The following is a 14020-nucleotide window of genomic DNA, read 5'->3' as shown; positions in this document are numbered from 1 at the left end:
CGATCTTTCCGAAGCGACTACACATGCTTTCCCGCTTGACACTGGGCATATCATGGTCGCATCTGCGGGCCTTTGGGCGCCAACAATCAGACACCACAAGGGCAGATTCTACATCATCTGCACCAACTGCACAAGAGGTGGGGAGGCATTCCTCACCCAAAACTTCTACATCTACACAGATGATATCATGTCAAATGAATGGAGTGATCCCATTTTCGTCGACTTCAAGGGAATCGATCCAAGCCTTTTCTTCGACATCGATGACAGGGTCTATTTCCAAGGTTCTTGGGAACTGACGCGCGAGAGACAGCCTACCTGCACCATCAAGCAGTTCGAAATCGACATTACAACCGGAAAACCATTGTCAGAGACCCAAGAGATCTGGACCGGCGCTGCAAAATATGATACCGAGGGTCCACACATCTATCGGAAAGACGGATACTATTATCTCGTCGTGGCAGAGGGCGGTACATTTGAGCATCACATGCTCTCAATTGCTCGGTCTCGCAGCATTTGGGGTCCCTTTGAGTCGTATGAGTACAATCCCATCTTGACAAGCGATCTCAAGAATGAATTTGTCCAGAACACCGGTCATGGAGAGCTGTTCCACGATGCCAGCGGCGCCTGGTGGGCAGTAGTCCTCGGGGTGCGCGAAAGTGAAGGCGGAAGAAGTCCTATCGGCAGAGAATCATTTCTTACTCCAGTTGATTGGCCCAAGGGTGGATGGCCAACAATTGATCAACCCCGAATGACTTTCGTAAGACCAGCTGTCGCTTCAAAAATCTCTAGACAAGATTCGCCATTGTCAAACCCCTCGGATAAGCCGACTGCTACGGCCGCTTCTTACGAGGACGTGTATATCAGAAACCCCGAGCTCAAGAATATCCTGCGTTTGCCGGACGGAAGCATCGAGCTCCGATCGAGTGCGGAAAATCTTTCTGTGGCTCGTGGATCGTGTTCATTTCTCGGTAGAAGACAGCGCGACATGACATGCAAAACCGAAGTGCTGCTACATATCGACGGTCGCAATCGAGGAACAGAGCTCCATGCCGGTCTTGCGGTTTACAAAGACTGTCATCGCCATGGAGCCATATTTTTCAATCATCGAGATTCGAAGGTCTGGGTGATCACAGTGAACAAGTCAAACCACACTGGATCGACGATCGCATGGAGCGACAAATTGCTGGACAAAGCGACAGTGCAGTTGCAGATTCGTGCCACTGAGAAGGAGTATCAGTTCCTTTACCGGTCACCAACAGAAGATACCTGGACTAACGTCAAAAGTGTTGATGCTTTGGAGATGACAGCTCGAGATTTCACGGGTACAATCTTCGGCGTTTATGCAAGCGGCCAAAGGTCAGGCGTTGGGAAGAATGTACGTTTCAATGACTTCGAGATAGTGCCTAGCTAGGTAAACCATTACATTGTCAACAGCCAACGGCGCACTCAAACATCTCTACCGTCTCATATCCGTCCGGCCTGTGATCAGTTTGTCGTCCGGTGATGCGCTGCGTCTGACAGTCGAGATGGCACTTGAGTAGAGGTTCGAAGCGCTCCTGTGAGTGGCAACCTTCCATCGACAAGACCATTTCAAAATTCTGTGGAGCTTCCAGGCGCACCGTGCACTCTACCCCGCAGGCCCGAAAAGCCCGCGGAATCAGCTTTGTTTGCCGAGCAGGAGTTTCGCCGAAACCTGTCCAAGCTTGCGATTTTGTCACCGAACCACTTTGCTTCATCAGTAACCCACTACCGGAGTATGTGGGGAGACTCCATGATTACAGCTCTTCAGCCACCACCCTCGGCAGTGACACGAGACTACAAAGTCACATTTGGAGCATTCGCAAGGCACGCTCCCCACAATGAGGTCTGCGATGAAGAGTTCCCCACTGAACGGCAGCTGCGAAGTTCGCTTCGCGATGTCTCTCGAGACATAAAGGCTCTTTCGTGCTGCGTGCTTTGATGGCAGAACCCAAACCACTTCGCAGGACTTGTTGATACTCTCACGATGCATTACCTGATTTCTGCCGCCTTACTAGGATGTCTGCATGTCGCGTGTCAAGCAGCGCAGCAACCCCACGCACTGCAGACGTGTCAAGAGATATCCATTGATGCCTCAAAACATGTTAGCAACTTCAAAAATCTACAAGCGACTTCCAACGCAGATACCTCTCTGTTGCCCCCTGGTTTGGATGACATACATGACATGGAGCCTGAAATCGCCGACCTGTGGCCAGAATATGGCATGAAAAGTATCTTCATATACACCTGGCCAGACGTTTTTACCGGCTTTGGAAGAAGCGGTCCCGCAGGTGACGCGTCTCTAGCGTCAAACTACAACTGGACTCTCACAGATAGATATGTCAGATTCGTTACCTCTCGAGGAGCAAAGGCGTCGTTACAGTTTCAGATTACCAATGGCACTGATCCGGAACAGTCGACCCCCGAAAAGCTGGGCCAAGTCGGATTCGCCATCGCGGACAGATACATGAATGGCGCTGGCAACTCTGGCTTTAAGGACACTCTGGAGTTATTTGACTACTACGTAGAGATTGACAACAACAATGAGCCCTCAACGCTGGCAAACTATAACACTTCTTTCAAATTTTTCGCTGGATTTGCCAAAGGAGTCGCTAGAGCAAGTATCAGATGCGGAGTTGGGGCTTGGGGAACTAATCGCATCGTCCCAACGCATGCCAACTACTCTGTGTACGATCCTTATGTCTCACAGTTCTATAGGGACTGTAAAGCGTACAACGTGCCAATCAAAGCGGCCACATATCATTTTACCAACGCGCAGTTCTCTCTCAATCCATACGACATCAAGACTTTGACCGATCGTTTCCGTTCGGAGATTCTGGCTCCCACAGGCTTCGCCAATCTACCCATCTGGGTAACACAATACGATCCCAATCCATCTGGCGTCCAGCCCACATCTGCACAGGCAATCAAGGATTACAATGATCCCTCATTCTTTGCCAGTTTCACGCTAGGCACTTCGATGTATGCTCAAGATACATCGCTGGATCGAGCCATGCCATGGACCGGTTTTGGTTACGGCGGCACCGGAGCCGGTAATGCACCTTTCCAGCCGTGGTTCAACCGGTCTTCAGCCACAGCAATACCATTAAATGTCGCAGCAGCTTGGAAGCTGCAGGGCGAGCTCGTCGTTTCAACCCCACAGCGACTCCAATTGTCCGGTTCTTCATCAAATGGGTTTGCTGTACTCGCTGGTCGGTCTAATACAGGATCTCGTGTGAATATCCTACTCAACAACTATCAACCGAACTACGATATTGCTAGAGAAATCGCAAGACAGATGGTAAAGTTTCCTGGACATCCTTAGCACTATCATCCTTACTGACCATGACCTCTCAGACGCCTCTGATGAACACTTCCACCACCGCCTTTCCCCTGATACAAAGCAACGGTCGTGAGTAGAAACAAATGGCCAGAGAAAGTCTTGACTGACTGATGTTGCAGTCTTCAACGGTGAACAAGCTTGTTTTAAACCTGGGAATCCATTGTTCTACATTCCACGTGAGTGCATATGGCTTCATTGGGATCACCTTTCACTAACCATTTTCCAGTTTGCCAATCATATGTTCAGGCTTATATTCGAGAAAACCATGCGACGAGGTACCGCCTGAGAGTGTCGAATCTGCCTTGGAGTGCCCAAAGGTCATACAAGCTTGTGGTACAGCGAGTTGGAGACGGGACAGTACACAGAGTCTTACTCGAAAAAACAGGCAGAGGGAAATCCATAGGTAGGTTCAAATTGTCGACTATCCATCGAAGGTGCTAACAGCCATCCAAAGACATTATCCTTGCATTCCCGGCAAACACCCAAGATCTTGTTTCAATCGAGGCACTGTAAAAGATGCATGCTAGGATTTGAATAAAGAACGTATTCCATAGCAAGTCATGTGAAGCTGCGAGAGTCTGTGTCTAGTTAAACTCAAGTGTTCTTCGATCGAGGGCCTTGCAAGCACCGGGGCGCAACGGGTAAAGATCGGCAATTACGCATGTTTTCTATAGATTGACCGAAACGCCGCGGTCTTTTACAAACTCCATCCGCGACCAATCCATGCCGCCTGACCATCCCCGCACTAGGGCCTGTAATGTCTGCCGGGCCCGCAAGATCAAAGTAGGCACACGTGTTACCCTCTCACATCAATCAAGCGGCTAAACCAGACATCCGACAGTGCGACAAGGCGCTGCCTGGGTGTTCGTACTGCCGCATGAGCAATGTCGAATGTGTCTACTCTCAGCCAAGAAAGCGGGGCCCCAGGAGAACACATTCACCCCGGCCCCTTTTACCTGGCGGATCTCCCAGAGTGCCTGGCGTGTCCGAACATTCAACCTCACCTGTCCAAAGTCAGCATGGATCTCTGGCGGACCAACCAGACCCGACGGCTGCCGCTGAACGGTCGCTTCGACAAGACCTACCCGACCTCCACCTACTACAATCTCATGGGTACACATCTTTCCCAGATCAGTCCACCGAGCAGTCCGCTCTTCCATCAGCTTTACACGCCTCATCTGCGGTCACTGGCCACACTCCTGTTCCTGCTCCTGCTACGGCGTTCGATACATACAAAAGATTTCAAGACCGGTTGACTCTTGAGTTGATCAGTCTCTACCAAGCTATCCAGGGTGTAGGCATTACAGAGCCGATTGAGGTAATCATGAACAGACATGTTGATGCTTTCGTCGCACATCTCTTTCCCTTGGCACCACTAGTCCACGAGTCCTCCGTCAGAGCAAGTATCATCTTGTTTCGTGGACTTGTCTCAGGTCTCGAGCATGCGGACTCCGATCTTATAACACAAGATCGGTTCAGTACCGACACTAGGGATTCCAGTATGGAGATTGTAAGGTCAATGGCCTTGCTCACCGCGCTGTGCGCGGAGGTGGGCTGGATGCTACCGCCTACCCTTTGTCCCTATGGAATAGCACTCGCTCCAGTTTTCTTGCGCACCTCGCGAAGATGTCTTGATCTGTGTCGTGATGACGACTTGTTGGATCCAGACGCAAGTTCAATCATAACTCGCTACTTCCATGGCAACTGCATGCACGCCGGGGGTCAGACACGACTCTCGTGGATTCTGCTGGGTGAAGCGATCAGGATCGCTCAAGCAATGCGCTTGTACGACGAGGCAGCATACGTTGGTCTCAACGAGATAGAAGCTCGCCTCCGCCGGCACGTCTTTTGGCAATTATACACCAGCGACAAGTCTTCCGCATTCCTCAACAACAACCATTTCACCATGCATCAATTCATCTTCGGCGAGTCCATGACTGTCAACGAACCAGCTAGCGCCGGCAGCACCCTTCTCTTGTCCTCTTCATTTTCCGAGAGTACACTCATCACGGGCTTCAATTTGTGCCAGAGATTCTACTATCATGCCTCAGAGGTGATGTTTCACATGGGATGTGCGTCAAAGCAGGTCATGCACAATGACTCTCACCCATTGAAAGATATCTCGCCCATGCAACGAGCAAATCTGATCAATTCTTACGTCAGACTCACGACTGTGCTAGATAATGCGCCAGGATGTCTACAAAGCTTCGCAAGAGTTGACAACACTACTGAGACTAGCCCAGGGGGTAACTTCAGCTTGCTTAATCTTCATGTGCAAGTAGCCAATTTGTTAGTCACCAACTTCTATCTGCGCATGCTCGTTACACAAAGATGTGCCGAAGATGGGCTCCAATCTCTTCTTGGCTTACCGGAAGACCCACTCCTCATGGACCTACGCCGCAGTGAGATTGCACGCGACATAGTTCGTGTTGTACAAGATGCACCTTTTGAAGCGCTCCGAATCAATGGCGAGCCCTTGGTATGACTTGTAGCGAGTACCACGTCAGGCGTTGCTAACATCGTGCAGAATGAAAAGATCAGACTAGTTGGCGCGACTTTACTCGAGATCGCCAGCCGAGCCACGAACCGCCAGCTCAAAGAGAGGGTCAAAGCTGATCTGACAATACTGTTGGATATTTTGTCTCGGCTTGACTCCAAGGCTTGTGAAGCTCTAATTCAGAGTGCCACGACGCAGTGTTCGTGATCCACCGGACCTGCATGTTCTGGGTGACATTGCTTTTGGCATGGTTAACTATCTACTGGAAGCTTTCCAAAGCTTTGACTCCGAGCTGCTGGGGTGCCATCTTAGAATGCGCCCAAAACCAGGCCAGGATGACCATCTTGCATCAGCACATCATGAGGCTGTATGCCACTCAGTTTCCATTCTCCATCTGCATCTCGAGCATAATAATGCTTGACATAGCTGAAACCATTCCAGACTCTGATCTCCCCGTCGGCTAAGACACGACGATGCGAGGCCTGGATTTGCCAGTCACCAGTTATGTAATATGTACCATCAAATTCGGTCTCTTCAAACACCACAGCCCCTAGAAGATGTTGCGTAGTGACTGTCGGAAGTCAATGATTGGAAGACTAATGCTGGATAGAGGTATCTTACTTCGGGAGTCGCCTAGACCGTGCTGTGCACTCATCTCGGCAACGTATTCTTCTGCCGTCAATTGCTTATCCTCAAATGCCGGATTGAGATCGCTGTAGAGCCACTGTACGTTTGGCGTACAGATTGATCGCAGCAGCACCCAGTCCTGATCGAGATCAGATACTACCACGCAGCCCTAACTGAGAGGGATCTCACCTTCTTATCATACGCCTTTGCCCAAGACCATGAGAGTCGTCTGAAGCTTTTGTCGTCCTCGAACGTGTGGCTTGAACATGTGACTGCCATCTTGATTTTGGTACAGTTGGTCCTGGGGGATCAACCTGAGTTGACAGCAGGCTGCAATATGTTTCTCGGGAAGAGATTTTGAGGAGTTGGTACGGTACTTATACAGAGCACGGGGACACTTTGGATCCACCCCGATCGACTGACATCCTGTACGACTTGTTCTACTTTCGATTAGACTGGCGGATTGCGCGTGAGCGACAACTAACGGTTTCGACTTGGACCCGCGCTCGGAAGCCGGAATTATCTGGCCTCGGGTACTTCCTCCACTTTCCCGTGCCCGCCCAATTCTCAAATCTCCCTTCCGGTAACCTTCATTCTTCCACAATTACGACTCCATTGGTTTGACAGGTTGTACCATAATCTAACGCTCCTATGACCGAGTGTTTATACGCGTTTGTTATGGCGCTACTATGTCTGCAGCCATCGAATGAACGCTATCTCAATTTCTGACCAGGCTGCGAAAAGTTTAGCAACTCAGATGAGACATTCTTCCGGGGAGAGACCATACGAGGTCTTACTAGGCCAACATGTCGCGGTGACGTCCGGAAAGTGGACTGGTTGGCCAGCCCTGAAAGCAGAATGACACTTTTTGCAATGTCGCTTCGCGCTCTTTCGCTCACCGAACACACCGAGACCGAAACTATGCTTGATGGAAATGCGCATTGTTACCATTCTTACGAGGAAGAGGAACGAGGCTTTCCAGGCAATGCTGTTCCAGACACTTGAAAGCGTCGCTCACCACTTGCATCCTCTCTAGCTCCATCCTCGTCAGAGATGATTCCAAGCCACTCTCCATCACAACCCCGAAAAGGTATCTGGTCAGGAGAAGGCGAGAAACTCCTTGTTTCGCTTGCCACTGCTCTTATTGCTGTACAGGTGCTATTCCTCGCCGATATCTCCTATTTAAATGGAACACTTTATCACGAAGCAGAGAGAGTTCACAATCTGAGGATACTCATGGTAGACTATGATCACGGTTCCATTGGACATAGCCTCCGCTCAGCAGCCACTTCTCTTCGAGCCGATACGTTTCCGTCCGTCGATGAGCATAGCACAACTGATTATGCGAAGGTCTCCGACATCAGACATGCTGTTCTCGTTGGAGAATTTTGGGCCGCGATCTACAGCAATCCTGGAGCCTCGAATAGGTTGAATGAAGCCTTGCGAAGCAACGATACTACGGCAGAATACAACGCCAACGACGCGTTGACTTTCGTATACAACGGAGCTAGATATGCTTCCACCATCCAAGGCTACATCGAGCCAAATCTTCGAACACTCGTGTCCGAGACGGAAGCCATATATCAGGAAGACAACGGATCGCGGAACCTGGAGATTGCCCTAAGAAACACAAAAGCTGCTTCTGCACTGTTTCATCCTATCGCCTCGACCACCTTGAACATCAAAGAGACAGTGCAAGGTGCAAGAACCATCTACAACACAATCGGACTAGTCTATCCAATCCTGATGCAGTTCTTCTTCGTCTTGGCACTCAACATCCTCTGTGGACAGAGAAGATTGTTCGGCCGCTGGTCTCTTGCCAGAAATTGCTCTTTCCGAAGCGCCATCGCACTTGTATACACTTTCATCGGAGCAGTATGCGCCAGCGCCCTCGTCTTCGGCTTTCAGGACGGCTGGGATCTCAGCGCGGGCCAGTACTTTCTTGCAGTACTGGTTTACTGGCTATACATGCACGTCGACTTCTTGTACACCGATGTTGTGACTGCATTTGTTCCCATCAAGTTTGTTCCGTTCTTCATTTTCAGCTTCGTCATCTTCAATGTTACTAGCCTATTGGTCCCATTTGAGTTGTCGCCTGTATTCTACCGGATCGGGTATGCTGCTCCAGCCCATGAGGCCTATCAGATCTTGATACAGATATGGTCAGGTGGGAATCACCGTCTGCATCAGGCTCTACCAATTCTTTTCGCGTGGGAGGTTTTCTTGACGCCATTGGCCATCTTTGGGATGCGTCGCAGATGCCATGCTGCAGCTCAGATGGCAAAAGCGGGATGATGAAGATGAAAATGGAGAAATCGGGATGCAAGTATGAGTAAAGAGTGGCTGCTGTCTCGATGTATGCGTGAAGTCCGTCCTTCACTCACCCTTCTCATCTAAAAGTCCATACTCCTTCAATTTCACGACGCTTGCAGGTGGACCTTTCCATTTGAACAGTAAGGTACCAACTCCGGACCAATAGATCGCCGCGACAAGAATTCTTAGTACCCAAACACCCCTCGTCGACTGAGGATGAATCAAATGTGGCATTGCAGGCGGCAGCTTCTGGGCATTTGCGACTAGAGGATGCATAGCTTCTTCGTACGCTTCGAAAGCTTGGGAATGAGAGCTTGGATTGTTTACCAAAGAGCCGGCGAGATGGTATGCGCCAGCCAGAGCGAGGGTTGTACCCATTCCTGAGAAAGGTGATGCGCAATACCTGTAATACAGGTTAGTAAGAGCCACGAATCAGGTGAGGTATACTTGCCCAGCGTCTCCTAGAAGCACGACTCTTCCGTGTGACCATTTCGCCAAGTTGACCTGCGCTGTGACGTCGAAGTAGAAGTCGTCAGCCGCTTCCACCGCCTTTGTTAATCTCTGTTCCTGCCAACCGATCCTGTTAAGCTTGCTCATTACCAGCTTCTTTTGCGCAGGGATGCTTCTCTCGGAGCCAGCTAGCTGATCTGCGATGATGCCACTCTTGTCGGCGAGGAGGATCAGTACCGTACTTTTCTCCTTAGTGCCCGATGGTCGAAGCATGATGCTGACACCTCCAGGAGCATGGAACCAAGACCTCCACTCGCCATTTTCATCTTCCTTCGGCATGCTGAAGAAAGCTGCAAACATGTGCAACTTCTTCAAACAACCTTCTGCTTCATTCCCGAAAGCCAGCTTGCGAGTTCGGCTGTGCAAACCATCAGCACCAACGACCAGATCAAAGCTTCTTTCTCCCCCTTTAGCGAGTTGAACATGTGCCTTTTTCTCATCTTGACGAAGCGAACCCAGACTGTCTTCAAAGATGAACTCCACACCTTTGCCTCCTCTGTCCTGGACATCCTTGCTGTCTCTTTTGGTCTTATCAAGTAAGATCTCGGCAAGTCGTCCTCGTAAGATCTCGACATCACTCGTCCCGGTCTCCACTTTCCCACTCTTGTCGACTGCAAATTCAGCCCAGCAACGATTGTTCTCATCTACAAATCGTACGCCTTCTTCACCCGTGGTGGACCTCTTGATTTCGTCTTCGAGGCCGAGAAGTCGAATGATTTGTTTGCCGATACCACGAATGTCGATGTTCTGGCCGGAGGAGATGAGAGAAGGGTTGCGCTCGAGAATGGTGATGTGAGGGAGTGAGGAAGCTGGACCAGGGGATCGTAGAAGAAGAGACGCAAGAACTGGACCTGCGATACCACAACCAACTATGAGAATAGATTGAGGTTTCGGGGCGGAAGCTCTAGTAGTCGGACGTTGGACTAGCATGTTGGACATTGCGACAATTTTCGATGAAAAGTGATCGAAGTTGCAGACTATTGACCGCTCGAGGAACAGCTACGATCTTATATGAGTCTCCCTCTGAATTTTGGGCGAAATGTTTTGATTTATAGACATGGAGTTGATGGTGATTTTGCGAAACTCGGGACCGAGTGAACGAAGCTCGGGACCGAAGAGGGGTCATCCAGGCGCCAGCCAAATCCTCCAAGTTGCACCTTCCACCGAGACTTCGATTGAATGTCGACATCATCTTGCATGTTTGAAGATAAATCAACAACTCATCGTTGGATGCTTGGAATCGCGAAGAATTCGGACAGCTGTCACGACGTACAGTCCGAACAAACAATGAGAGCACACGATCTGGGGAGACGAACGAAGTCCCGAGGTACACGAACCAGAATCTGTAGGAAGCAGCGATGGCAGATTCCTTCACGGAGTGCAACATCAATTCCGATCTCTCAAGGACTGGCAAGTGATGATAAGACATGACATGCGGCTTGGGGTGAGCGCAAATTTCTTGAATCAGCAAGGCATGACCTTTCCAATTGATCATTCACCAAATGGAGCAAACAAAGGGTGATTTGTTACTGCGCCATGCCATTGAGGAATGCAGAAGCCTCCATACCACGCATTTCGTCAAGAACATATATTGCAATGCTGGATTCGACTTTTCTCGCTTTTTCGCATTGAGTGATAAAAAGCCAATCTCACTGGTCAGCGAAATCGCAAAGTCGTAAGCTTGCACTACTCCTGGCAGCCTTCGCCATTACCGACGGATCACCTCGTTGTCTTCATCTTTGGGGACACTGATGTTCCAAAGCTTTCCTCCTGCGTCAAGCCCTTGAGAAGAAAGCACAGGATACGATCAAAAGAACACGAGGAAGCCGATTCTGAGGAATTACAAGTTTTCAAGAGCAGCAAACGCCATGATGATGCTCCCCAGAGCCGATCCCACCCCCTCTGCATCCAGCATCTCACCAACGACTGTCTACGGAATCACACCGACAGCCTTCCCAACATACCCAAGTCACCTCTATCGACCTCAGGCGACTGAAACCTCTGCATGGGACACCCTTTGGAGATCTCCGAAATCTTTCTCGAATCTTCTGATTTTCATCCCACTCTTCCTAGGCACAATCGTCTGCCTCCTTATCATGCTTGGGTTTTTAGTGTTGGTTAGGGACTACGTTCTACTGGAATCGGCGAGCACATACGGAGAAAGGCAGCAGACTAGAAAAGAGGAACTACTCGCAGCACAAGCCATGATCGCTGAAGAAGAACACGAAAAAGAAGGCAAGAGTGCAGCAATCTGGTTTTGCACGCAAGAGATCATGGGAGAGGATCATGAGCTTATGTTTGGCGATTCGAGGCCTACAATCCGCGTCGTAGCCGTCTATACCGCTGGTGTCGGGCTCAAAGTTACTCTTCCCAAGTTCGCAGCTTCTCGAGTCGAAAAGCTCAAAATGCAGCAGTTCGACGACGAGGGCGTTTGGGGCGAGGATTGGGATAATGCGTCGAAGTCAGATTCGAGAGCAGGATGGATATGTCTGGGTTGGAATCGTGATGGCAACGAGGGAGTGCAGACGGCCGTCGATGCTTGGATGGAGAAGTGGGATGCGACGGTTGCGAGAGACTGGGATGACTGGATTAGAGGATTCCTTGGTGAGATAGTGAACCAGAGGTGTGAGGTTGGCTGGGAGTTGCTGAGAACAACAGGCGCTGCCGGCTCGAGCACTATCAGATGTGAGCGATGCAGATAGATCGTGTTGAGAGTCACGAAAGACATGCAGCTAACTCCGCTTGTCTCGTAAGTTTCGGGTCTCTCTATGAAAGGTGTACGATAACGCTGAAAGTTTTAGGATCAAAGCGAATGGTATCGATGTGTGAGGATTAGATTCTTCTCGGCGATTTATGGACTCTGTAAAGGACTTTATAACATCTAAGCCACTACACCAATTCTATCAAAGTCGGGAGCATACGGTGACACACTTGACAGTCCCGAGATAGTGATCGTGTTGTCACCTGAAGTCTTGAAGCCCGAAAGTCTGACCAAGAATCCCTTCGTGACATCCTTGTCCCAGTTGTAGCCGGTCAAAGGGAAGCTGACGGATTGTGCAGCACCACCGTTGACACTGATGCTCGCACCTCTAACGTTACCATATCCTCCACTAAAAGCATAGCCAATCTCGCAATCGATATAGTCGAATCGGACATCTTGGGTCGCCTGGCTTGTGCGGATACCACTGAAGGTGAGTGTGTTTCCGTTGCCATTACCGACGTTGCCGACCTTCTTGCCGCCGGAGCATCCAGAGCAAGATGCGACACCTGCGCTGCCGGCGAACTGCCCAGCCTCGGCCTCGTAGTAGTTCAGCTTGGGAGCTGCGGGAGTAGACTTCTTGACATTGCTCAAACGTAAAGCAACTGAACCGTGGCCGTTGACGGTGGTGAAGTAGTTGTTTGCGTTCGAAACTACTTTGCCAGTCCAGAGATCGGTGACTGTGGCGGAAGAAATGTTCAGGGCAGAAAAGTTGATGCCCAGAGTCCGCTTGGTGTTGCTAAGATCGACGAGAAGCACTGCGACATCACCATTGGCGAGAGGTCCGGCGAATTGATCGTTGTCCCCAGTGAAGCGCTGAGTCAGGACGACAGGCTGGCCAAGAGAGTCTTGATTGATTGCAATCAAACCCTTGTTCTGTAAGATCGCCTGGGTTGAGCTTGACATGGTCGAAATCCTTGTGGAGACCATTAGAGGGCTCTTGAACATGGCCCAGATGGCGAAATGAGATGCTTGCTCATCAGTCGTCATGCCAGGTTCACCGACCTCCAGTAGATCCATATCGGAGAAGTGGCCGGGTCCGTTCAGTCCTCTCAAATTGACATTAATCGCCTCGTTGTAGATGCGAGAGACACTCGCCCAACCCTGAGTGATATCGTCGCTGACACGGAAAGATGTCGAGAGCGGAGGGGTCCACTCAGCAGGACCTTGTAGACCGCTGGGGCTTGAGTAAGGCGTTCCCCATTGGCAAACAAGCATGCCCTTGATGCCGACTTGTTGGATGGCGTTGGAGAAAGCTCCGTAACGAGAAGGAAAGTCTGTTCTGGGATCTTTGGGGGCGTTGTCACCAGCGGTGATGTAGCAGTTGTCGACCTTCATATATGCGACATTCCATCCTGCCAGTTGGGCAGCGTCCTGCTTCTCATGATTCAAGGACCCAGGTCGGTCAACTCCTGTGTCGCAAGCGTTCACACCTTGGTCGGTGTACATGCCCCATTTCTGATCATAGAGATTAGCACAATCAAGATCTTCGATGGAAGTGACAACTCACAAAGCCTTTGCTGTTCGCCAATTTGCTGAGAGGCAAAATGCCATCAGGGAAAGCACCAGCATCATAGGTGATAGATCCGTTGGACTGGCGCTGAGTGCCCTGCCATCCACAGTCCAGACCAAAGATATTGTAGCCAGCTGCACCAAATCCTTTGTCTGCAAAGGCGTTTATGGAGTCTCGAACGAAGGTCTGATTGATTGTGCATGCTGCAGGGTTGTATGTGTTGAAACCCATCGGCGGAGTTCGGCCAAAACCATTGTCTAGAGCTGCCGCCTTTGTGGCAAGGACGCCGAGAGTTGCGAGGGATGTTGTCTTGACATACATCGTAATAAACTTGCCAGTGAAAGATGGCTTTCTTGAGTGGATCTCCAGCGCATTTTATGTCGCAGTGATCTGATCTCGGCTGGCGATGTCATACCTGGTATGGCTGGCTGGTCATTTCAG

General features: G+C 50.3%; 8 protein-coding genes across 8 annotated transcripts; 5 read left to right on the top strand and 3 right to left on the bottom strand.

The window, feature by feature from the left end:
- Window positions 1–11: 11 nt before the first annotated feature.
- M438DRAFT_349317 (xylosidase/arabinosidase) lies at window positions 12–1481 on the top strand (the record flags this gene model as incomplete). Its single annotated transcript, XM_029906367.1, has 1 exon — window positions 12–1481. A coding segment is annotated over exon 1 (1355 nt), but the record flags the coding sequence as incomplete, so codon positions are not given.
- A 279-nt stretch (window positions 1482–1760) lies between these two features.
- M438DRAFT_349316 (uncharacterized protein) lies at window positions 1761–4001 on the top strand. Its single transcript, XM_029906366.1, has 5 exons — window positions 1761–3319; window positions 3376–3430; window positions 3481–3537; window positions 3588–3764; window positions 3816–4001. Exons 1-5 carry the CDS (start codon window positions 2006–2008, stop codon window positions 3872–3874), a joined length of 1662 nt encoding a protein of 553 aa, XP_029756011.1. The 5' UTR covers window positions 1761–2005; the 3' UTR covers window positions 3875–4001.
- A 96-nt stretch (window positions 4002–4097) lies between these two features.
- On the top strand, window positions 4098–6237 carry M438DRAFT_121910 (uncharacterized protein). Its single transcript, XM_029898752.1, has 2 exons — window positions 4098–5840; window positions 5889–6237. The coding sequence occupies exons 1-2, from the start codon at window positions 4239–4241 to the stop codon at window positions 6063–6065; spliced, it is 1779 nt and encodes a 592-aa protein (XP_029756010.1). The 5' UTR covers window positions 4098–4238; the 3' UTR covers window positions 6066–6237.
- Window positions 6167–6764, bottom strand: M438DRAFT_282919 (NTF2-like protein; the record flags this gene model as incomplete). Its single annotated transcript, XM_029901337.1, has 3 exons — window positions 6167–6429; window positions 6480–6624; window positions 6675–6764. 3 exons carry the CDS (start codon window positions 6762–6764, stop codon window positions 6167–6169), a joined length of 498 nt encoding a protein of 165 aa, XP_029756009.1.
- A 774-nt stretch (window positions 6765–7538) lies between these two features.
- On the top strand, window positions 7539–9103 carry M438DRAFT_327313 (uncharacterized protein; the record flags this gene model as incomplete). Its single annotated transcript, XM_029903167.1, has 1 exon — window positions 7539–9103. The coding sequence occupies one exon, from the start codon at window positions 7539–7541 to the stop codon at window positions 8778–8780; it is 1242 nt and encodes a 413-aa protein (XP_029756008.1). The 3' UTR covers window positions 8781–9103.
- Window positions 8383–10238, bottom strand: M438DRAFT_400256 (putative oxidoreductase; the record flags this gene model as incomplete). Its single annotated transcript, XM_029909459.1, has 2 exons — window positions 8383–9201; window positions 9250–10238. The coding sequence occupies 2 exons, from the start codon at window positions 10236–10238 to the stop codon at window positions 8862–8864; spliced, it is 1329 nt and encodes a 442-aa protein (XP_029756007.1). The 3' UTR covers window positions 8383–8861.
- Window positions 10239–11176: 938 nt separating this feature from the next.
- Window positions 11177–12010, top strand: M438DRAFT_359256 (uncharacterized protein; the record flags this gene model as incomplete). Its single annotated transcript, XM_029907323.1, has 1 exon — window positions 11177–12010. One exon carries the CDS (start codon window positions 11177–11179, stop codon window positions 12008–12010), a length of 834 nt encoding a protein of 277 aa, XP_029756006.1.
- A 179-nt stretch (window positions 12011–12189) lies between these two features.
- Window positions 12190–13810, bottom strand: M438DRAFT_377896 (putative alpha-galactosidase; the record flags this gene model as incomplete). The annotated part of the gene is made up of 2 exons (XM_029908759.1): window positions 12190–13524; window positions 13577–13810. The coding sequence occupies 2 exons, from the start codon at window positions 13808–13810 to the stop codon at window positions 12190–12192; spliced, it is 1569 nt and encodes a 522-aa protein (XP_029756005.1).
- Window positions 13811–14020: the final 210 nt, after the last annotated feature.

This window comes from Aureobasidium pullulans (assembly GCF_000721785.1).
Source record: "Aureobasidium pullulans EXF-150 unplaced genomic scaffold scaffold_29, whole genome shotgun sequence".
In the NCBI taxonomy this organism is placed as follows: Eukaryota; Fungi; Ascomycota; class Dothideomycetes; order Dothideales; family Saccotheciaceae; genus Aureobasidium; species Aureobasidium pullulans.
The sequence above is the reverse complement of the archived record's forward strand: the minus strand, read 5'-3'. Positions and strand labels throughout refer to the sequence as shown.